The sequence below is a fragment of the Apus apus genome, chromosome 7, assembly GCF_020740795.1.
Source record: "Apus apus isolate bApuApu2 chromosome 7, bApuApu2.pri.cur, whole genome shotgun sequence".
NCBI classification, from domain to species: Eukaryota; Metazoa; Chordata; class Aves; order Apodiformes; family Apodidae; genus Apus; species Apus apus.
In genome coordinates this window covers 28,742,974-28,768,502 of record NC_067288.1, presented here as the reverse complement: position 1 = coordinate 28,768,502, position 25,529 = coordinate 28,742,974, and the positions used below count along the sequence as shown (strand labels likewise).

Below are 25,529 nucleotides of genomic sequence, written 5' to 3'. Positions count from 1 at the left end.
CAGCCAGATTCCATGGCACGTGGGCATCTTCCCACCGCTCTGCCTGCTCTGCAATGCTGCTCTTGGGAGTAGGAGACAAGCAGCAGCAAATCCCACACTCCATGTTATGGAAATGCTGACAGTTATTCCATGGCCAAGGCAAACACCTGTGTGCCCAGCCTGCTCAACCTGTCTGCACATCTGGCCTTATCTCTTATTTTTTTATAAACCTAGTTAATTATTTCTTAGTTGCTTTTAAGACAAATAGTTTTGCTCTGAGTTTGCATCTTAAATTACAGGATATTTGAAAACTCTTTAGATAAAGAACCCAGATTTTCAAAGGAAGAAATGCAGGCTATTTTCCTGTCCCCAGACTCCTGGGAGAGCCTGTAACTTTGAAGTGTGCTACCAAAGGCAGAGATAATGTGGGATTCACCTCAGTAAATGTGGGTGTCTACCATGGAAATCATTATCTTAGAATCAATGGAGAACCAAACAGTACTAATTGTGTCTAAGGAGACGTTCCTCTCATCCAAAACTAGACTACCTTTGACTTCACTGACCACCAGGGGAAGTGAAGGGACCCCACCTGTACTAGCCCTGAGGCAGATACTTCCAGTCTCTCCATGCAAATTCCACCCAAAGTGTCAGCCTCTGATCTCACTGACACCAGCCCCTGAGGTGTAACTGCTTTAATGACACTTACGTCATAGCCACTTTACAGGTATGAACGTATCATCACCTTCTTCTGGAAGCAACAGTCATTTCAGAGCTTGTCAAAATATTTTGCCATGAATATTTGTTCAACAAAAGTTGGTGGTGATCGTTTTGCCAACTACAACAAAATTTTCCTTAGCATACAACAGTTCTGTCCTTGTTTTGACAAAAAACATGTTCTTCCTCTCTTCCTTCATATCTCCTTTTATAGTTCCCCCTTCCCTTGCATGCCAAACCAAAGATGAAGGATGAAGATAAAAGTGAGAAATGAAATTTTATGTGGTAAACATCTAATTAACTAAAAAAGAGGTCGGGATTTTAGAAAACATTTATTAAGAAAAAAATCAGCTCTGCTAATACTATTTGACATTGTTATGCAACTGCACTGTCCCTTTGTACACATCTGGGAACAAATTCATTCCCTTTCTTCTACTGGGTGAAAAGGAGACAGAAATGCTATTTCAATCAAACAAGAAGGAATAAAAAATATTGTACTGAGGGAACATGTGGAAATTAAAAGCTAGGCCTGAGACCAGACTGTGTTTAGCTTTTCCAAGACATAGCTCTTCATTTAGTCATTTGATTTGCTTTATGAAAGACATGTTATGGTTACCAGAAATACTCATAGGCATGTAAGGATTGGGTCTTCCTCTGTAGCCTCGACTGCCTCAGCATGTCAGGGTAGAAAACAAAGTGGGAAGCATTTGTTGGTGATCTTCCCAAAGAGAGAGAGAAGAAAAATGAATGCAGATATGATCAACAATAATTCAGGAAGATAAAGTGCTTCAAGAAGGAGAAAGAGGTTCCTCTTCAGAGTCTTGGCCAACTCCTCAGCACAGCCTCTAAGGGCTTTCTGCGGATCCTGGGAAAGACTGGGGGAACGGAACAAGACCAAATAGGCATCAGTCCTCAGTCTGTGCCAGACACTGACACGTAGGGTCCATTTTCTCAGAGTAGATGGATTAGCAGAGGAAGTACCAAATTTAGTAAGGATCTCCAAAAGGTTTGTTTCCACACTCTCTCACTCGGAAATCCCAAATTTCTCAAGTGGCAAAAGAAAAGGCTGTTTCGTCAGAAGAATCTACTACTAGTAAACTGATCAACACTAAAAGTGTGCCTGCCTTCTACCAGAGAGGGAGAATGAAGAGCTAAAGTCTGCAAACTTTGGATGCAAACCCATTTCTCTGAGACCTGTGTTGTGGTCACCAACTCTGGTGTATGCAAAAATGGCCTTTCAAACAACTTCTGAGTGCAGAACATACATGGATCCTCACAAACATTTTTCATCAGTTAAAGGATGTGAGGTAGTGGAGCAGGTTGCTGCTTGCCTCTAAAAGGGGCAAGTGACCATGGACAAGCCCCTCGAGTAATGATTTTCAACAATGCTTAATAACAATTATTAATTCCTTGCTTCTGAAACCCATGCCTAGAGTTATGCAAGTGTTCCTCTGTTTATGAAGGAGCTATTACTACTTAGGTGCTTCTGATGGGATATTACAAGTCTGAATCAGTGATTGTAAATTCTTTGAGTCTTCAAATGGAAGATAAAACAGGCATTTGTCTATTATTTATTTACTTATTGACTTATTATTTATGTATCCCTAAGCAGCTCCACGCTGCCAAACCATATTTCTCTTGGCGTCTTTCAGCCGGTGACATTTATATTTTATTATTGACCTCACTAAATGACATAAAATATAAGTTCTACAACCTATGAAAATGTGTGCATTCCAGATCAGAACTTCAGTTCTACCTGCTGGAGGCAGAAATAGATAGTTGGACTATCTGGAGTTATTAAATCTATTATTTGGGGGGGAGGGGGGTTGGAGGCAGGAATTACCCTTCCATCTCAACGCAAGCATAAATGTTTCAGAGCACACATGATTCTAATTCCATTGAAGCTCATCTAAAACATCCCAGACTTTTTATTGAAAATGAGATGATAATATATGGTGGCCTGCAACAGATATACCAGTATCTTCAAACTCCTGCTATAGGGCCAAGTAATTATGCAGTACAGCTGTTGTGTTCTATACTGGATTTTTTAGTGTTTTATGGGTTTGTGGTGCTGTGCAGCACATGATTAAGAGGATTTTTCAGAATGCTGAATTCAAACATCTGATCATGCAGGCCAGCCTTGCCTTTTGCCTTCTCAGTTTGTAGTAGCCAACAGCAAACTATGTGACTAACAAAGTAAGTTGCATTCGTTGATTAGGTAAAGCACTTCAGATGTCTTGGGCAAATGAGGAAGGGTCAAAATTGTGAATTCTAGTCAACTGAGTGATCAGATACTAAAGAATCAGTTAATTTGAAACAGGTTGTAGTTTTCTTCAGATATTTCGTACCCTTCTGAGGCTCTTCTACTGGAAGAAAGGAGCAGTCCTAACAAAGACACATGGGATCCCTTCTCTCTGGGAGCCCTCACTGATGTAGAGGGACTGCATGGTCACACCTGCAGTGCTCGGACAGATTTCTCCAACAGCAGAACCCAACATATGGGGGAGACATATTGATCCATCCACCTTCCATCTCCTCTTCCAAAATGCCCTGCCAACCCCTTCAAGTCCAGATGACTGGATGAAATTCCTTTCTTCCTAAAGCTGTTTGCAGTCTTTGAAAGGATCATTTAGTGTTGCTCTTCTCCTGCTCAGGAAAAGCCTGCTGTCACCCTGCCCTCCTCGTCTGTTCAAAGAAGTCATAGTCTGGAGAATCAAACCCATTCTACCTTCACAGGCACAAGGACTGGTCCATCAGACCAGGCCAACAGTGGATTGGCTTCACTGAGGCACAGTGCTCAGAAACCTCCACTATAAAGTGATAATTAAGTTTACTAATAGCTCATTAAACATTGATCAATCTTCCTAGAAATAGTAACATTGTAATCATAATGAAACAGGATCATTTTTATCAGCTTGTTTTTGAGGCCATTATAATTGGCTTCATTACAATTAAGAAAGTATTTTTTTTAAAGTAATTTCCCTGGAAATGTTATAGAACAGTTTGTTCTGCTAGATATTTCCACTTTGGGTTTCTAAGTTGCTTTAACTCCCTGTGTGCTGTAAGCTTTCTCCTAGCATTTCAGTGATGCCAGTGCCAGTTCAACTTCTGCAAGATGTACCCCACCCTTTGAACCCCAAAGGTACTTATTCTGAAAATGGACCATATTAGAGTACTAATTGGCTGAGCCACCATGCTGGCTGATGTGAAATGCTTTCAAACACCATGAAACAGCTGTGTTTATCGGAAATATGAAGAGTGACTTTTTAATAAGGAGATCTGGCAATAATCCAGATTTGCTGAAAGGAACTTACACTTCTGTGTATAATACAATACAAGAGGTAAAGAATGGAAGCCTAAAACAATAGCTTTAAGCCCATGGATTTTTGTGATGAAAGCAGTTACCCAAACAAGGAAAAAAAAAATAATTAAGAAACTTGGGATGGGATTTGCAGAGGTCCTGAGGGAATTCATTAACTGCTTGTGAATTTCAATGGGAGCTGCATCCTGGTAACTCTTACAAAGGTTTCTGAAAGTCCTCATTTTTCTTACTGCCTGTCAGGAATGGACTTCAGGGTGCTAAACGAAAAGCAATCTCTTATGCAGGTTAGCAAAGACTTGCCTCTTCTTAGATACTGAGCTGCTGAGGGTAGGACTGACCAGTCCTAGGACCAACCCTTTGAAGAGAATTCAGGTCAGTGGAAAACTTAAGTAAATTGGTGAAGTCCCATAGTGGGGCTTTTTGGTAACATGGCTGTTACCAAATTCAAAGTGATCCTGTCTTGCACAACCATCTGCACTGACAAGGCAAATCATGGGGCAGGAGAAAAAAAACAGGCCTTGCCCTCTTGGTACAGGTAAAATGTAGGTATCACTGATACCTACTTCCACAGGATATAGGCAAAGATAGATGAAAATTCAAAATATGATATAAATAGCTGACCAATGCAACAGATATACAAATACCCTAAATATGATAGATGGAGGATCTGTTCCTGCTCATGAACATCCAGAAGGACTGAACTGCAGAATGTCCACCTCTCAGCTCCAGAAGACAAGTGCAGGTGGTTGGCTAAGCACTGCTGAAAAAACAGACCCTTGGTATCTCCTAGTCAGGGCTGACTATCAGCCCCTTCTCCTATTCTGAAGAGTGGTATAAGGCACCTGGACCCTTTGTTCAGAAATATTCCTTCTGTAAGAGATTTTGCAGCAGCAGCAGCAAGTGGGAGGCAGAAGGACTTTTTGCCAAGGCCCACGGCGCTCCCAGCAAAGAGGAAATAGATGTAGAGCTGTGTTTGGACAGAGGGTTTGATGGTGTACTCTGGATAGTGAGTATTGCAGGCTGCTTTTGAAAACCTGCAGAGCTGAACTGATCACTGCTTCCAGACTCTGGCACAGGCAGGGGGCCAGTTAAGTTAGCTATTTTGAGCAGATTGTTTTAAAACATGTCAAAATTCTTCTGCCTTTGGAAGATCAGAATACTATATAACCAATTACATAGGTATAGGTATAGAAATAAAACCCATACCTATAGGAAGCACTCCTCCCTTCCAAAACCATAGCCAGAGGTTAAAAAACCCCCTAATTTAACCTATTTGTACAATTCCCACTTCACATCAAATGCTGGCAACTTTTGCATATTGTTGTTGTTTGTAATACACATGATGCATTCCCATAAATAAGATTAAAAACTACTGGTAGGAGAATATATCATGTCTTTCTTATAATGAAATGCAGTTGATAAGTTTACAATAGAAATGTAAATTCTCTTAAAAACCACAATCTTTATGTGTGTGATGATATAATTCTGCTTTGATACTAAAAAGGGCATGGTAATGGAATCTGTGACTTTGGAGTGATATATTGCTGTTAAGTTAATAGGACTCCACATTCCCATTTCTAATATCAGTGTTTTTTCCCCCTTTCATTCTGTTGATGGTAAGCTGATACTACATAAACATTGTTAAAGCTATAGTTCCACGCTACAGTAATTCACTTAACTTTAACATGATTTATGGTTCTGTCAATAGAGGAGGTTGAAAATCCAGAGCTCTGATGCTTAAACATGGGTTCCATATTTAAAGCAATAATGTACTTTTTGTGTGTGTCTGGAGCTAGAAGAATTTAGCATAAAGCAGAGATAAAAATATTATAGTTCACTGCACTGTTTAAAGCTTACAGTTTAACTTCACAGCTGCATCAAAGAGAGCAAAGAATCTGAACACAGAATCAGCGTAATGGGTGGGTGAAATACTTTGCTCCTGCAGCACTTTATTTTTGTATTATTTTTTAGGGATGCATGAAATCCTCTTAGTATTTTTAACACCCCTTTTTTCATTCTTTTGCTCAGTTAGATCAGCTCCTTTTGTCAGGATGAGTTTAAATCTGGGTCCACTGTGTTAATCACCCCCCATTCTTCTTTCTGGCACTTTACCCTCCAGGCATTTTGCCTCTTTACGAGATTAAGCGACCAAGTCATCTTGTTGCTCTAACATGTCCTCACTGGAGCAACATATTAACACAATTCCTCTGCAGAAGAGCCCTCTTTAGAAGTTTGCTGCAAGGATGACAAATTAACCCAGCATGGTGTCCCACACATCTATCTCAGTACAAATTATTAGTCTAATAGAGCTTTTAGTTATGCATTTATCTAGTAATTATTGAACGGTTATACAAAACGAAGCTGAGCAATCATGGGCCTTTATGAGGCAATCTCAGTGGGTGGCCTTACAGTTAATTTAGGATAGGACTGTCTAAGCAGTTCACTCACACACAAATTAGCTGAACAGCCTGCTCCTTTAAATATTTCCTATGTCACAGGCTAACTCTTTACAATACAACAAAGGTAGAGTTTTAATTACACGGTTCCTGACTTTTGTTTAGCTGAAGCCTTAACCGTTTGCAAGCCTTCCTCTCTGCCCTCCTCTGCCTGGGATGTGGGAGTAGATGGCAGTTTGGGCAGGGTATCTAGTAATTACTAAACCCTGACCTTGAGGCCATCTGTTAGGAAACTGTTTTTCCTTCAGCATCAGATTATTTCAAAGTGAGTGGAGAAAATCAAAATCTTCACCCACGCAGGCAGCTACCCTGACACTGCAAACTGGAGCATTCCTGATCTGGTGATCAGTGGCGTTATTTATTGTTTTTACTTGACTTTCTTACCCTTGTGGTGTTGCTCTCCCCTATTTTGGCTGACTCACAGTACCATCCTCTCTGATCTGAGGTGACTGTATCAGGATAAACTGGCACTGCATTGTTTTTGTCAAAATTCAAAGGGAAGTAGAAGGTCCCACTAGTCTGGCAGCTGCCAGCCCCAAGGAGCAGCCCAGGATGGTTGCATGGAACAGGCTATTTCAGAGTGTCCTTTTACACCGTGGAGCTCCACAGTGCGTTAGCAGGCACTGTCACTTTGATTTGCTTGAGGCTGGCTGACAGGACAGCAAACAGGCACTGGTATTTTGGTGACCCTGTGGGGAATTTTGATAGAGGACGGCACAGTATCTTCCCAGATATGTGACAGGAAGTTTTTGCCACTTTGGCAGGAACAGAGAGTAGTATCCTGCAGAGTTTCCCTGGTAGGCCTTATCCTGATAAAAATCTCAATGGCAATGCTTATTATGGAGGTAATTAATATAATGGGAATCACTCCACTAGTTGACTTTCATCCCTTCTTCTCTTTCTGCTCACACACCCACTTCCTTGGCCATGTACTTTATACAGTACTTAGTGCTGTATTTCTTGTTTCTTGTAATTGTTTCTCCTTAATTTATCTCCCTAACATATTACCACATTCTTGTGGGTTTTTTTTTTTTTTCTTTCCTTGCCTTTTCTTCCTTGCTCTTTGGCTTGCAGGGTCTGTGCTGTCATGTTCTGTGGAAATGCTTGAATGCTCTATGGCACAGGCTGCTGTATGAGCCAGGTTCACAAGATCGTGGTCAATTTAACACCTCAGCCAGCTCCAGATACAAAGTCACTGGAGTGTTAGTAGCAATACATGGAAACCTAGAGCCACTTATGTAAATACTGCTGTTGCCCATGGTATTTAAATCCTTCACTGTCTGGTAAAGAGTTCAAGTGGGCTAATGTCTGGGAAACTTTGTCAGTTGCCAGCAAGATGTGATGGCTTTGTAATACTGGAGCACTGTGGTGAGCTCTGCTGACCACCAAATGATCTAACTTGCAGGTAACAAAAGTGTGCTGCGTAGGAGATGCAAGTGCTTGTGTTTTCCGTGCTTTGAAATGAATTCTAAAACTGATAGTGATGATAAAGCCACCCTATAGGTGATCAATTTACCATCTGCCAGAGACTGAATCCTAACCACGCTGGTCCAGAGAAGACATATGGTGCATTCATAGAGTCATGCCCAAAAAACTGCCATCATCAAGTGAGGCTCCATGAATCACTTTGCTAGCTTATCACCAAAGAAACTTGGATCTTACCACCATCTGTTGGAACTACTGAGGAGTCACTGAAGCACTGGCATCCATGTGCCAGCACTCACTGCACATCTGGTCCTTTGGTCAGCCAGCTCAGATCCTCTCCGCTGGCTACTGCCCAGCAGGGTTGAGTACTGGCAGCAGCACCAACGCAGACAGGAAAGGAGTGCACAGCCTTCCACAACATGGTGTGGTACAGGCAATTCCATGAGAACACAGGTGTTCCAACAGGTTCATCGAATGGAGCACCTTATAGCTGAGAAATCCTCTTAAGGATCTACTCCTCCAAGCAAGTTTTCTTTCCCAAATGACTCACTGTAGGGATCACTGGGAAGGGCACTCGGTATCCTGGGATACCCTGGCATAAGACGGGCACTGTGTTCTAAGGAATGTTTGGAAGCACGTGAAAGATTCGGGAATATTCCTGAGAAGTTATAAATCACTGGTTGTCAATGACAACACCTGCCATGAATAGCCTGGAGCTTCTTCTCTGCTGTCTATTTTGATCATGCTTTACAAATGCATCTCATACACACATCCAAGTGATAAACTTGCACATATGAACATCAGAAGGAGATCGAACCTTCTTGTAATCATTCAGTTGGCTGAGGAGCTCACTCTGATGGTGACCTACTTACTCCTGACTTTTCTTGCTCTGAAGTATCTCTGCAGACTGAAGATGAAATCCTGCTCTTACTTTTCTGAAGACCCCTCAGAATGCCCTGCCATTGGTCCTTTACATAATGCAGATGTACCCACAGAGAATGCACCATCTGGGTACTGTATGGCACCCATCATTCCTGCAGGAAGGTACAACCAGTAACTAAGGGTCGGTATGAATTGCTGGAAGATTATAGCCTCTGATTTGCTTGCATTATACTCTTTATGTTGCCACTTTTGATACCTGAAAAGCTTCTCTATTCTGCTTACTGTCCTAAAGTAAAATGGAGGCAATGGGATATAGAACAAAGCTGGATTTACAGGAAATAATCCATCTCAATATATTACCCTTCAGTAACAGAATGATTGTTGCTGAAGAGACAGAAACACAGCCAGTGTGCTGTGGAAGAAGAATACTGAAGAGCAATGTCCAAAAAGAACAAAGAACTAAGTCTGGAACAAGATTTTTCCAGGATGATGACACTTAAAAGAATCCATGGATGGATTCAGAAGGATTTTTTCCCTGAAAATCTGTAAGACTTTGTGAATAAGCATAAAACAAAAGATGCTTCTAAATGATGTTGCAGAAGAACAGTTTTGGTTAACCTGTTAGGAGCCACAATTATTAGAAACTGTGTTACTTCTTTATGGCGTTAGTCAAGACATCTCCTTCCAAACAAACAAAATTTGGGAACTGTAATAATTGTATTTGCTCTCTCTTTCAAATTCTGGCTGTCCTTGAATGATCTCCTCACATAGCTGATGGATATTGCCCAGTGCACAGAAGTCTTGTGAGAACAGACTGCAGATGAGATTTGAACAAGACCTCACCAGTGCTACATTTCCTCTCTTAACCACACAAAAATCCAAAATACAGGGGGTCTAAACAGGGGCAGACAAAGGCATTCAATGATCTTAAAAAAAAAAAGTGGGGTAAAACATAGCAAAATAAAGGCCTATTAACTAATAAATCAACAACTCAAATCTAAAAGCCTGAACATCTAAAAGATAGGAATTCAGAGTCAGCTGATACGCAATGAATACAATGTTAATGGGACACTGGTATTATTCAGACTTATACCACCAATTATCAAGGCTTTTAAAAGAAGATATATTTGCCAGATAACTCATATTCAATTTTAATGGGAAATCTGTATAGAACTTAGATGCCTAAATACCTTCTGAGAATATAGGTGTGCATCTAAGGGTAGTAAATAATTGTTATGGGATTAACCACAACAAATCAAACCACAATAAGTAGATTTAACAAAGCACAGAAACCCATGAAGTGCAATTCTGACCTCATTTCAACTTAGTGCAATTCCACTGCTTCACACCACATCACCTGGAGTGTGCAGACAAAGAGGCTCCTCCTGGTTTATGCTGCCCTCAGTAAAACCACACTAATGCCAAAAAGACATTGCAAAATAATTTCTAGCATGAATTGCTAATATGTCGTTTTATGCTTCACCATTCCACCAATTCCTTTATAATCTTCCCTAAATGAGACAAAAATTCAGAGCAGAAAGAGACATGTCACAGCCATTCATTGCTATTTTTCTATCTTCCAAAGAGGTTTGTAAGAAGATTCATTCATTTGTGTATATTATGATGCCCAAGTGAGTTCCTTTTCCAATGTGAACAGAGTATTGCAGGTAGTTTTCTAGGCTAAATGCAAATGCATCTTTCTAACAAAAATGTCTAAGCACATCTAGACCCAGAGGACATCTCTTTTACTTGGAAAGTCAGCCAGAAGAGTACTGTGAAGAAAACCAGCCAAAGCACTGCAGGAATCAACTCCAACGGAGTCCCCTAACGAGGTGGTTCTTCAGCACACTGATACCAAGAGCACCAGCACTATGTGACTGGCAGAAACAAACTGGAAGACAGGCCTGGATCTGAAGTGAGTGATGGGTCCCTATCTCCAGCAGTTAGACTGAACCTGTGTTCTGAATGGACACAAGCAGAAGACACCCTCTCTAACGCTTTCTGTCCCTTTCCCCACCCTCTTCAAACGAAACCCCAAGCCCCCAGAAACCAGCGTTTCCACCTTAGGCGCTGTTGAACGGTCATCAGGAGCTTTACCAAACAGCCCAACCTAACGCAGGTCTTGGCACCTAAAACCTCCAGGTTATCAAGCTTCTGAAGCACGACCAGCCTCTCACTGGGTGGCTGACACGTGGTGATGACTGTCCGTGGCAAGGGTGCCGTGGTCAACCTTTAAGCTGCCTGGGGGCTCTTGGGTTAAGCCTCACCTCTGGGTCCTGTAATGACAGGTCGATGGTGCTGTGTGAAAGCCGTTCCAAGGGAGGAGGTCTGCGAAGGCGAGGGACTGCTGAAACCAGACTTCTCTGACTTCTTTAATGTAGTTGGCGATGGCATTCCTGGCAAGAATGATTGATAAGTGCAATTTAATAATGCTAGGTCATGGAACGACAGCCTATGCATTGTGAAAGTGGGTGCAGAAGCAGCTAGATAAACTTAAAGGACAAATGAAACGGAATACAGCAGCGAGCGGAAAGCTCACTTTTGTTTGTGGTCTTTTGTTTTGAGGCAGAAGCAGCCATGGTTTGCTCTGAGCAATGAGTACTAAAAGGCAGCCATGTTTTTCTTTAAATTCTGAAATATGAAGAAGATGCAGCTTATTATTGCTACTGAAACCTACTCTGCTTTATTTTTAGAAATCTGTAATAGCTGGAGCATTTGGATTTTTACAGGCTTTTTATGAGTTCTGTCTTTCACTCACTGTTTTAGTAGATTATTGCAAATGGATCTTTTAAATGTGCTGCACGACTCAAGGCACAACTAGAGAATGAAGTTTTCTGAGTTCAAACTCTCCCTCTCCTTACTCCCTTGACTTCAAAGGTATTTGGAAGTAATATATTTATGTGGTTCCCTTTTGCTTTCAAATTTTTTTTTAAAGGGTGAATGGTATTTGTGTCTTGATATTAGAAGCCACACTGGAATTATTTCAGAGTTGTTATTATGCCCTTGAACTATATCAAAGGCTTCCAATGAAAATCAGAATTCAGTTGCCATCGGGTGAAACCTCTCCCGTGGACAGGCAGAAATGGTGGAATCTAACATGACCAGTTTGTGGAACTCTGTAAGAATAACTCCAGTGATATCATATCAGGCCTGTGGCACCACAGAAATCAGTGGAATGAATCCATTACAATAGGCTCTTAAAATCCAAGCCTTTTCTGCATATACTTTATGCTTGGATAAAATAATATTACAGCATAGAGGTGAAGAATATGTATGCGTGGCTGTATTATTCTCTGTATTTTTGTAGTTCTGGAGGCTTAGGGGTGTTCTGGTTATCTGCACATACCCAGTAGATCAGACATTTTGCATCTCCGTAGGGACACAGCAAAACAAAGGTGCAAAATTGTTGAGGTTTCAGGTGCAAAAAGGCAAAATGTTGGAACTTCCACTCGCAAAGTCATTCAACCTTCTTTCCAGCTCTGTATTTTATAGAATTTAATTGTTAAAAAGTAAAGAGAGGCCTGGACAATATTATCTCTGGACAATATTATTAACTTTATGTTTAATAAGACTAGTTTTATAGTCCCTGGGATGTTGATTGCAATATGCAGGAGCCTTATTGTACTTTATATGCTGCACTGCTGGGGTCTTAATGGTTTCAGTGAGGTTTTGCAGTTTGTATTTCAGAAAGTTAAATAAAGTAAGGGAGTGGTTAGAATTCCAGGGTTGTACTTGCAGCTTTCTGTCTCAAAACTGTTTGCTACAAGGATTTGCTGTTATGGTGGCTTTTTCTGATATCAAGAAAGGTTACATAGTAAATCTTTTTTTAAAATAAAAGATCTGAATTGACAGGTGATTGTGCAAGAAAGATACTGGGTTTTCTTTTTTTTTTTTTTTTTTTTTTCATATTGGTCTTAAGACATTGGAGTAGGGACAAAAGCAAAAGGAGTTGGTTCAGGTCAGGGGTAAGAGGAGACTGGAATATTGCACTGCAGCCTGCTGGATTTCTGCTTAAACGGCATGTTGGGATGTAACTTAGTTGATGCTCTGCGTCTGAGTGTCCATATTTGGGACAAAGGATACTCAAAAGTTAAGTAAAGGTGCTGCTGACACAGATTTCTTTATGATAGAGCAACTGGGGATGGAAGCACCAAATGAGTGTCAACTCCAGCCCTAAACACCAAGTCAAAGGTCAAGGGCAGTATTTGTGCTTGGGGAGGGGTAGAGGAACTAACGTTGCTGGGAGCAAGGCCAGGGGTACATCTCCTCTGTGCTGGGCTGTGGAAGGGGCCAGAATTGCCCCAGGAGAGGTTTAACCTAGCAGGCTCCAACCCAAAGTCTCATGGACAGAAGAAGCAACTATTTATGCACAGGGATTATCACAGTAAAATACACCTGCTTGTGAGCAGACACCCAGGAGGGGACAGGACTACCTGCACCCCGGGCAAGCAGCCGAGGTCATGGGAGGAGTAAGTTCTCTAAGTCTCTTGCACAGAATGGTTCAGCTGGCTCGTGAACTCCCTGCTCTCCCCACATCCTCTAGATGCATATTCTCTTCAGGGTTGTGGGACAGAGAAGAAAGCTTCAGAGCAAGTGAACAAGCTATTATTTTATCCCTGTGCTAAAACCCCTGCTTGACTCATCTAAACCGTGGTAGGGGGGGAAGGGGCAGAGAGAGCAGTGGAATATGGTTTAAAGCTGTAGCAAGTTTGTGTGACTATGTCCAAACACTGGGACTTGAGGAGCTACAACAAAGCTGATGAATGACCTTGCCCCGTGGCAATGCTGAGCAGTGTCAAGTTCATATAGAGATGGATTTTGTAAGGTCGGGGCAGCTGTTTTCATGCGAGAATACAGATTTTAATGTAACATTATCTTGTAAAATTGAGTAGAAAGGCAAACGGAAGCACTGATAATTGGTTCCTGTTTTGGTTATGTTTGTTATCATCGTTGTGACTGCCATCATTATCACTACTCTGTTCGTGTTTTTTTATTTATTTCAGGGTATTTTGAAATGTATTGGTTTGGAACAGTCCAACTCTACCATGTTTTTATTTTGTTTGAAGTTTGTAATGACACATTTTATTTTGAGTGATCATATCCATCAGAACTCAAGAAAAAAAAATGGCTGCTTCCTAGTTCAGAAGAATATGTAAACAGGAGCTTAATTACATCACTTAATATTGACCAAGAGAAAGAATGAGATGAGCTTGCCAGCTCATTTCCAAAGCATGTTTTGTCCTTTAAGAGGGGAGGGTATGACAGAAAGTTAGGCAGTGCAAAGCAATTAGCATCATTCACATTTTATGTTGCACTAGCATGGTGTTCTAGCAGCAAAATTCAAACATTCTTTGAATGGGTTAATAAAAGAAGAAACACAGTCGGCATGCAAGAAAAAGGTTTCCAAGAACAAGCCAAAATATGTCCCATTCTTCTAAATTTATCACAGCCATGTCACATTATCCTTGAGACTGCCAGGAATGTCAATTTTTTTGCAATTTTAAAAAAATATCTCATTTAGCACCATATGTTTGGTTAATGTGCCTGATATATCCTGCGTATTCTTTAGTCCATCCATTTCTAATACTCACTTTCTTTTTTCCCCCTTTGCGGAGCCATATGTTACAGTGCTGGTCATTCTACCAAAGCTCCTTTTGGGAGCGGAGAGCAAGAGCGGGACTCAGATTTAATCACCCAGAAGAACTGAAATCTGATACTACAGGTCTCACTTTTAGGTAAGATGTCTCAGCACTTGAGTTAGGGTTGTAGGTGCCTGGTGACTATGAAAATCAGGCCACCTCTGAGATAGCATGGTGACTATTAACAACTGTGAGGCAGGAACTAAGATAAATGACTAAATACGGAATTAGGTGTTTAATTTTTGGCACCCATGTTTGAGACTCTTGGATAGTTTTAAAGGTCTTCTGTTTCATACCTAATGAGTTTTAACACATTTAGTGGTCCCTGGTCCACAGCCTCCCCTCCTGTGCTGCTCAGGGATGCAGGAAATTAAAAAGTTAAAAGTGAAGCTACCCCGGGCAGAGCCCAGGGAGATGCTGCTGCCTTGCTTGGTTTTCCTCAAGCACTGCTCCCCACAGCCAGTGAATACTGGGGGCTGTAGCACTGGAGATTTCCTCAAGGACAGGGTAGTGCGAACTCCTAAGGACACCTCTGAGTCCCAGCTCTCCTGTCTCCTCTCTGGTGCAGGGCAGCAACAAATTACAATATCCCCCTAACCCTTCTCAGCTGTGCTGGCCGGTGAATAGGGAATGGAGCCAAGGATCCTCCCCATTCCCTGCCTCTTTCCATCCATCTGCTCCAAGCAAGGAATAAACAAGAACAGCCAGAACACAATGGCTGGGTAACCCAGGTGGGGCTTAGAAGTCTTTCTTACTATTCTTTGTATAGGACTGTTGTCCAAATCACAGTCACACCTGGCACTTTGAGGATTTCATAATTCAGGTCTGAGTCTCCTCTGAGTGTTATTTACAGTGCAAGAGAAGAAAATCAGACTTAGTCTATTTTCATCTTATGGCAGCTTTTAACTACAGAATAAATGGAAAAGTTAATTGCTAAATAAAAAAGAAAAGAAAGGAATTTGTGGCATAAAACACAGATGGAAGTCTGAGTGGGTGTGTTGCTTTAACTTACTGTACTTGTGTTCATGTGATTCTGCAAGTATATGTGTGCCAAACATATATGGTCTTAGCCTGTTCCATTTAACACAAATCCATTTTTTTCACTGGACAGAGGGAACCAGATCAAAGACCATGATGGTGCTAAATGGAAGAAGATGTGTACTTTCGTATTTTTTTCCAAAAGGAAATCTTAATTTGACATTGTTTTTTCAGTTGAAAAGACATTTAATTGCAGTACACAATAAGCAGAAAATTCAGACAACAATAATCTTGAAACTGTTAGCAGCATTACATTTCTATCAAGGAATCTCTGTGCCTTTTCAACATTAGAGCTTTCTGAATTTTCATTAATTTGGCATTTCCCTAAACACACGAGTTATTTTGTTCATTCCACATCATGCATCACACCCTTCTGCTCAATGCATAATGCAAGCGTAAAATGGGATCCTTGTCCTTGGGAGACTCTGGTTACTGGAGCCATTGCACGGATGTTGAAGTCCCGCAGTAAGACCTTCCAAAACTCTGCACTTCGCAAACCTCCAGCCCAAGTTTTAATCAGTGAATGCACAGGAATACTTGATGTTCCTCATCTTCTAAGGGGCACTGGAGCATTGTGATGGTTTTATTTCCTCTACCTCCTTATGTTTGCCAGTACTAGAAATGCACCACATAAGAGTCTTCCTTGAGTACAGCTAAAGATCTTCAAATTTTCATGTATAAGGCTGATATATATTTAAATGGACCAGAAAATGATGCGTGAGAATTGAATGCACAAATCCTTCCCAGAACAAATAAACATCTCTGAACCTACTTTCCAGATACCTATGCACCTAGGTATTGAAATTAGGGATAACTGATGGAGTGAATGGAGTCACAGAGTGTATGAGGAGAACAATCCCCCTTCTCTCCAAACCTACAGCTGTACCTGTTGTCTGTATTTGTATTTCTATCCAGTTTCACTTGATTAATTACTAACATTTTTCTGAACTCCATCTCAAGTTAGCCACATTGGTAGACCAGCCAATGTTCATCTCCAAAGATGACTTTTGGATAATTACCCCAATATTCCCAGTAGCTCTCTGCCACTAGACTCTTGGTGGAAACTTGGTAACAAAATCTATGAATGGAATATGGTCTAGATCTTCATTTTCAAGGGACACTATGAAAAGGAATCATGGAAGCTCAGGTATTACCAGGTGGACCATGAACTGAACAACATGCAGAACAAACAGATGATGCAGAAAAACAAGCTGGCTGTTGAAGGAAAAACTGATATATGGGAAGAGTTTTTAAAGTAATTTTCATCCTTCTGTGCAAATTATTCCAGCAGTTTCACTGAGATCAGTACCAACAGAAACGCTGATCAGCTGTTTTTTGTTCTTTTTTTTTTCTTTTCTTTTCTGGGGAATTCGTAATTTCAAGCTTCTTGACATCTTGATGGCTACACTACTGTCAGTCACAGTGAATCTGTTCTACTTAGTGCTGAGCAAACTTTATTTGTCATCAGCTGAGATATGATCACACTAACTGCCATCCATCAGTTTACTGTATTAGTTGCTCCAGTGTACACAAAATACAACGCAGATGGAAATTCACTCATCCTAATGAAGTGCTCTTTAGCTTCTACCATCTGAATGGATACTTGCTCCCCTGCTCGCAGCCTGAGTTACCATGATCACTGATTAACTACCTGCCAGTGAGCACCCTGCTTCACAAGACCAAATCCAGCTTAATAAACAGTGACTTTACAGAAGAAAAATGAAAGCTCCCCCTCTATCCACTTATCAAACTGCTGCATATGCATCACCAACACACACAACCAGTTTCCTCAGAACTCGACATCTGACAGATCATCAGGAAAACAGAGCTAATCTATCCGTACCCATCAACATTGCATCATAGGTGACTGCCAGATACTTAAGAAGCTATCCAAAAGAAATGTCACAACTCTTTTCCAAGACACTACAAAAGAAATGTTCCAAATAAAATAAAGCAAATGCACGTACAAGTAAATGAGCCAAAGAACTTAATAAAAAGAGATTGATTAAAATGAGGACCAGAATGTTCAAAAAGGACTGAGAGAGAGAGAGAGAGAGAGGTGCCAAAGGCGCATTAAATGGATTCAATGGCTTTAGGTTTTAAATGCTTTTGGACCCCTCAGCAATTTTTGGCCAAAAATTATAATTCAAGTTAGAATAAAAATTCTGATGTCACTTAGGAAATAGATGGTTGAAATTTCTCCTTTGTAAATGAGTGCTGCTCCATTTCCAAAGGAGAAATATCAGTTTATACTGATGGAAAATCTTGATTTTCAGACTGAGTGCTACAATTTTCACCATTATTTTAAAACCCCACCCCATTAAAATCCACTTTAAATTGTTTGTTGCGATGTTCCCACAGGGTGTATTACCTTATGTGTTTTTATCTCTGTTTACAGCGTCATCTGGATTGTTTTAGATCTCTTACATTAGCCTTCATTCCTGCTTTGTCACCCAAGTGGTTCTTTCAGTAACTAATAAACTGGCACTCAACAGATTACCAATCTTTCCAAAATATAATTTCACGAGTTTTCTATTTAAAAACTCTAATGAGAAATGTAATAAGCAGCGAGATAACAGTTCAGTTTTCCTTTGATTTAATTTTTGTTTCAGTCCTATTTTGCATTGTATAAATATATATTGTAATAAGAATTAAAACAAAATTCTAATGACATCTTTAAACATCTCATCATTTAAAATTCATGACTACATTTGTTTCATTTCAAATGTTATTTGAGAGTTTTTCAGCATACTTGGCAGATTAGATATAGCAGCAGGGACAAACTGCAGCCATCCATAGGAGAATATACCTTTATGTGGGTGATTTGGGGATGGAACATCTATAGCTGTAAGGCAAAAAATGCCTTCATAAATTTGGATGGCATTTACAAAGCCCTCTAAAAAGTCTTTGCATATGATTATAGCTGAGGTATGATATTTTTGCAAGTAAAAGACCCAGAATAGATTTATGTTTCAACTATATCTTGCTGAGATGCATATGGATGCTAAATTGCAAGTGATACTAAAGGGAATTTTAGTAACTGAAGAGGATGGAGTCAAATTTTCTGGAGTTTTTTTATTTTCTCAAAAATCATTTCCTCATTATTTGCGTGTCATCAAAAGATCATTGGCTACCCAGGCTATACACAACAACGATGGCTGCTAAATGCCAAAGGCATGAGATGGAGATGGGTAAATATGCAGATTTTTTCGACCTGTGACTTCAGTTACTGCATGGCAATGTTTTTAAATGACTTCTATGATGACAAGACTAAGTTTGGCGTTAATATCTGTTTTGAAGACTTAATCAGTATACACTGCCATTGAACATATGTTTTAATAAATAAAAGAGCTGTGCTTAGGACTGAAAACAGCTCAGGTAATTTACCATGTACGGTAAAGTCACCTGATTTCTGCACAATTTGAGGTGCTTAGATGTTATTCCAAAGAAAGAAAGAGTTGCAAACTGAATCCATGTGCATCGTACCCAGCTGAAATGGATTTATTTGACAGGTCAAGAGTGTACTCATGGAACTGTTATGTACTGCTCTCCAGTGGTCCTTGGGATTTGCACTGTGTGCCTGCCCAGGTCTGACAGCCACGGGACTGAGCAGTCATCTCATTTCTCCATAACACAGAAAATACTTTGTAGCTGACCTACAGGTGCTGTACTCTTTTATGGGACAGTGTCTGTGGCCAGCTGTAGGCTGGTGAGTCCCTGCTGGAATGGCACTTCCCTCCTGGGGAAGGCTTGGCAGCTCCCAGGCACTGAAACCACTTTCTGACAGATCGGCTCTCAGGTGGGTGATATCAGATAGGTGAAGTCAGCCTCATTTTTCTGCATTCCCAATAGCTCTAGGATTCTGGGAGGAACAAAAAATCCCTCTGGAAAAAATGACGTGTCCTGCTGCAGGGAAGGCAGAGCACAGCGGTTTGGCTTTGGGGGTCATTTCCAGAGGAGCTGGGTAGGACCATGTTGCCTGCAGGTTGGTTTGTGTGACCTGCCCAATGTCTCTCTCATCTGCTGAGTTTCAAACACATCTGACGGAGAGGCAGAGAGCTCCCAGGGAAAAATTCCCAGCAAGTTTCATGAAAACAGACACGGGAAGGGCAGAGGTAACATGTAAGTGCTCCCTCCACTCTGGCAAAGTGCTTGGCATGAGCCCTCTCTTTTACTAGGCACTGGAGAACCCACAGGAGAGGGACACCTGCGACATCCCCCCAACCAACACAAAATGTCTGTGCACCGAGAACAAGAGCATTTGTTTGAATAAGCACACCCACCATGTAGTGCTCCGCGGTGTTCGGGGTTTCTTAGATATCCTGATTTTATAAAAGAAAGTAAAAGAAGAAAAAAGAAACAAGGTGAGAGAGAACACTATCATATTATGTAGCAAGCAGGATACTGTGTGAAATCTTGGCCCAGTGAAGTGATAAAGGGGAAGCTTTCAGTTTGCTTAAGGGAAACCTTACGAGCAAATAGTAAAATTACGAGAATACCACATTGCAGAAAATGGGTGCGTTTAGGTTCAATTAAGCTGTAAAAAGGAAAATGGCACTTTAGCTTACAAAAATGCAGGGACAGAGGGAGCTATCAGAAGCAACTTTACAAGATTTGTATGCGGGAGGATGCTGCTTCACTGGACCAAGAAAGCTACAGTATGGGACAGGATTTTTCTTTTATTAAGACACTTTGCTAGATAGCTTTGTCGAACCTCAGAAACTGCTGCTCTGGCATTATGAAATAATCCTACATAACTTGATCTCATGAGCTTAGGAACACAGAAAAATAGCCATGCCAAATCAGATTACAGGGATCCACCTAGCCCAGTATCCTCTCTCTGACAGTGGTAACTAATGGATGCCTAGAAAGGAGTAAAAGACCAGGGAAAGCATACGGTGATAATTCTCCAAAATACTCTCCCAGCCTCCAATGATTTGTGATTCAAGGACTTCTAGGACAAAGTTGATAACATGGTATTCAAGGTACTCGAATCCAAATGCACAGATTTACACCCCCTCCTCCCTCCTCCCCCTTTTTTGGATTGCCACCCCCATGAGATTTCCACTAGTCACACAAAAAAGGTTTCACAGTTTGGTGCTGGCAAGTCCAGTGCTCTTGCCACTAACTCTGAATGAGCTAACAGCTTTCAAGCCCAATAATGTTATGTGTATAAGAGCATCCAACACATTTTTCCTACGTAAAAAAAGTGACATGTGTGCTGAGGTGCTCTAAGTGTATATACTTTGGGAGATTTTATATAGATATATTTCTTTTTTTTTTTTTTTTTTAAAAAGCAAGAACCTGGCTGTAAATTGATATTAACATTTTTCAGTATATGTGTAAAACACATGTTTCAGAAGAATAGAAGAGAGAAACTGTCACTCACTGGGAAGCTTTAGAGCTATCTGGCTCCCTGGGAAACTGCATGCAACTATTCTGGTGTCCAAGGGTTTGACCAGTGAGTTTCCTCTTCCTGCAAAGAATGAATGCAGAAGTAATAGAAAGTCTGAGGGGGAAGATTTTAGCAAATGGCTAAAGATACTCCTACTCTGCCCACTCCAGCAGGTTAGGAAGCAGGTGGTGGTGGTGGAAGAAAAAGGGTGGGAAAGGAGAAGTGCCTACCTTCCCCTCCCAGCAGCTGGCACAGGGAAGGGCAGGAGGTGCAGCTGGGAGAGCCCCACAAGCTGGCAGCTCAGCCCTCTGCAGCCCCTTTGTGAGGCTGCACCAATACCCGACGCTGCTGACAGGTCAGCGCAGCCCCAGCGCTGCCACACCATGTCAGGACGTTCTGCTCTGATTATCTGGGGCCTTGCTGTGACTCTCTTTCAGGAGCACAGCTCACCAGCACTTGAGGACTGCCTCTGAGCACGCTGGGCTGCAGAAGCTTCATTAATGCTGCTACCAGGAACATAAAAATCTTGTATGCCCAGAGAGGAACAGTAACTACTTAACCACCAGGCTTAGTTTACCATCCACTGGTCAGGGGAGAATTTTTTTTCTGAAGTTTTAATTTTTTTAAATCAAGTCGGTGCCTACGTATGAAATCTATACTTAATTTATAAAAAGAATCAGCAAAAGTAGGGGTCTAAAAAATATATGCTTATCCTTACAGTTTTGATGGCATCTTGACTTTGTAAGAGTCTAAAGGCAGGAGTGATACATTAAGGAGTTCCTATAACTTTACTAAAAGCAAAAAATTAGGAAGTGATCAAGAAGTTTTATAGAGGAGAGCAGAAATATAATTTTAAGCCTCTTCAAATTGCCTGAACTGTGAAATCAAGTAATGAACACTAGAAAAGGATCTGTCGGCTGGAATCAAAGCTTAGACTAGTCAGCATTTTCTTCCTAAACCTTATTATGGGAAAGATTTTTCATCTCTGCTCTCTGTTCATCCCAACAAATAAACCGACTTGACCTCAACCTGTTACTCAGTGAAGTCTGCTGTCATCTTTGACTAAAACCTTTTCTTCCCCTTCAAAGCCCTCGGCACCAGTGAGAAGGTGGGAAGACACAGCTGTGCACTCATTCAAGTTGATACCCGGTCATCACCAGACAGCATTTCACAGTACAAATTACAAGCAACAGAGGGAAAAAAAAATAATAATAAAAATATATAAAAATGTAGTGCCAATGAATTCTGGAAGGGGGCAACATTTTTCATCAATTTAACAATGAGATTTTCATAGAAAGAAGTTTTTTTTGTGTGTGTGATATTATGAACTAGCATTTGCAGGCAAGAAACATTTTGCTTATTCCTGAGCAATGAACCTGTGCTAACACCACATAGGGAGAACTGAAGGACATAAAGGAAGCTATTTGTATTTCTTTTATATTTCATAAGTTGAATGCATTAACTGTCTCAAAGAGGTTCAGCTCGGAATGCGTGTGGGTTTCTAGTCTTAGAAACAAGTCATGGCTATATAATGTAACATTGCTAAATAAAAATACTAATAAAAATAAACAAATATTACGAAACACAGAACAGCAAGATATGTCATGAGGAAACCCGACTAGCCAGAGCAGTGATTTCTTCAAATATATCATCATGACAAAATCACATAAGAAGCTTTCTAATACAAAGACGTATCAGGAAAAAAAAGCCATTTCATATAAAGTTGGACTTCTCTGGGTGATTAATGCTACGTTCAACAAAGGAGACAGTGTCTGTCTAATTACATTAAATACTTATCTTCTAGGGATTGGCAGGGTGTTTCTGCTCAATGTCACTTTTCATGACAATGTAATGATAGATCCGTTTACTTACCAGTGCCATTAGCAAAAATTGTACTGTTTTCTCAACTGCCCTCATATCATGAAAATATTTGATTAACACACTGCAGCTTATCTAATACTCTAAGCAACATATTCTGCATAGTTTTCTCTCTATTAAAAGAACAAGATTACAGCTCATAAAATTTTTATTGCACTCACACAAAAATAAATGAATAATGTGTGATAGAGTTCAAGTATCTTACTAGTTCCCAAAACAGGTTTTTTTGGAGTTAAAATATTAAGATTGTGGGGGAAACAAGCAAACAAACAGAGTCAGTTCTCTGAGGCACTACTTCTCATCCAGTCTTTAGCTATTATTTCCTTTTCATTTCGGCACATCTTTTGAAACTTTTAATACATTAGGAAAAAAAAAGAAAAGGAAAAAGAAAAGCTTTCATTCCTTTGCTGAAAAATAGACATGGCCATCTCCCAAGTCTTTAAAATTCACCACATTGTGAAGTGACTCTTCAGAGTCATGCTACTGTGCCAACACACAAAGAACAATAAACCTCTGGAAGAATGTACACAGCCAAGGCAGTTTATATAGTAACAAGATAATTTCATAAACCTATATTGAAGAGGAAGGCTGTGATGTAACATTCTAGCAGTATGTATCAGCTACCTGATATTTACTAACAAGGTTAAACTACTATCTGTTTGTCTCAGCACTCTTCATAATTCACTTTTTAATGGATGGACAGGGAAAGTCAGGAGCGTATGGCACAGATCATTTCAGAAATAGGACGAGACAGCTCCCGGCAGTACCTGTTTCAAAACATGCTCCATCTTTCCATATAATCACATCAAAAGTCTATACTTAGCAGCTACAATACTTCAACTCCACTGATAAATCCTTTGAGGGGTAGACTTCTATTCCTAAGTAAAACAGCAAATTTGAAAAATAAAGACTCCTGAGGCGGAGGTGTCACTATCAACTGGCACCATGTGGAGTGCATCAGGGCTTGTCTTCCTGGTATCTCCTGCCTGTGCCAGAGAGGGCACACGGGAAGCTCCTTTTAGTGAGGAGTCAGGACATCAACCCCATTTTGTTATGGCTCCACACGCTGACACAAAATGGCAGCAAGAACATACCAAAGCTGAGGAAACCAGGAGTATTAGGTATAACTCGGCAGAGCAACGCAGAATCAACCAAAATGGTCCTTAAAATCCCTTGCAAGTGACTCTTGTAGCGAGAGGATGACACCGCAGCCAACTGCCACATGACTCTCCAAATTAATAATGGATTTAGGATATTCATTCCCTGAGCTGCGAGGGTTCGGGATGTGCCTGCAATTATCTAGATATAAGTCTGACACACATTATCCTTCTATCAATGTCATTTCCCTTAGTAGCCAACAGATTATCAAGCAGCTTTGTGATATTCCAGGTGTCAAAGAAGAATTAAAACCACAACAATTGCACAAACAAAGGGACAAAAGAGGGGATACGTGTTTCTGAGCCCTGCATATCAATTTAATATGTGCAGCTGACAATGATGCAAATGTCCTCGGGAGAGAGGCAGCAAGATCTGTGCCCAAACATACACACACCACCGTCAGCAAGATGGCAGGGAACAGAAGCAGTAGGATTCCCAGCCCAGGACACATGCCTCAGCAGGCAAAGCAACCCAATGAAACAATCCTCTGGTTGGGGAGAATTTTGGAAGCACCTGATATGGAAAAGGGCCCTAAACAAGCCAGATGGTACTTTTAGCTGGCAGCAGAAAGTAGGAGACAGCCAAAAACATTACAGCATTTCCCCAAGAGGCCAGCAAATCGATTTTTAACCATTTTTTTTAAGGTGACACTATGAATATAGAAAATAATATTTCTATGCATTTTTAAGTCAGTAATTTTATGAATCATACACTTAAAAAGTCAACAACTGGAAGAGGAAAGCGAGGGATTTCCACCTCCCAGGGTGGTTGTATGTTTGACATCAGGTTTCTATTCAGTCACTGCCACTGTTTACTCTGAATTATGTGCTAGTTTTTGTTCAGGGTTTTCCACATAACCTTAAAGAGAAAAATCCTGCAGAAGTAGAGAAACAGCACTGTAAAATGACAACAGTACAACAGTGCTCAGGACATGGGCAAAACGCTGTTTGTAAGACTGCTTTGCCGCATTAAAACCTGTCCTCCCCAAATTATTTGGTTTATAGATAAAGAATTTTTTAACAGAGGGCAGGAAATTTATTTATTTAATGGCATTTGGCTACAGATTTGAGCAAGAATTACAGCTGGTTTGGGGATATTTTGATTTTTAAAATCTCAAAATGGCCAGAACTAGCAATTTCACTTGGATGACTGGACTTGGAAGGAATCATTTTGGTGTCAGATGTTCAGCCTTTGCTGTGACACTGGGAAGCAGTTCCTTGTACAACCCGTTTACATTAGGTGTGGCCAAGCAGTTTTCACTCAAGGAATGGAAAAGAGTTGTAGGCTGTAAGGATGAAAAGGGCAGAGTGAGGCACAGGAGTCATGGAAAAGTGGGAATGACCCTTTGCTTCAAAGATGCACCTCCCAACTAGGACTGGCTGAGTTCAGAGGAAGAGTGTAGGATGATGCTTTACTTTTGTTTGCTGTTATTTCAGTTAACAGTAAAGGCAAGCCCTGTGACAGGGTTAAATCTGGACTAGATCCAAAGTGCTTTCTCCTGTTTGGAGCAAGGTAGTGCATTAGTGTGCTGCATCACAGCTAATACTCATGGAGACAAACGTGGGCTTCTGTAATAAAACGGGACATTACTCTAAGCACAAAGAAAGATAATCTATACATTTATATATTTCTAATCTCTCTGC

General features: G+C 40.7%; 1 protein-coding gene across 15 annotated transcripts in view; it reads right to left on the bottom strand.

Moving 5' to 3' along the window:
• Positions 1–25,529, bottom strand: part of NFIA (nuclear factor I A) — a 249,013-nt gene that overhangs the window by 40,588 nt on the left and 182,896 nt on the right. For 5 of the 15 annotated variants that reach the window (XM_051625243.1, XM_051625237.1, XM_051625236.1 and 2 more), the window contains 3 exons: positions 20,845–20,931; positions 19,739–19,777; positions 11,046–11,174 (listed from right to left, as the gene is read on the bottom strand). The exons of 4 other annotated variants lie outside the window; for them this stretch is intronic. In XM_051625243.1, the coding sequence (XP_051481203.1) occupies positions 11,046–11,174; positions 19,739–19,777; positions 20,845–20,931 (255 nt within the window). The remainder of the gene's footprint in view (positions 1–11,045; positions 11,175–19,738; positions 19,778–20,844; positions 20,932–25,529) is intronic. 6 more of the 15 variants (XM_051625242.1, XM_051625250.1, XM_051625240.1 and 3 more) reach the window with 4 other exon arrangements.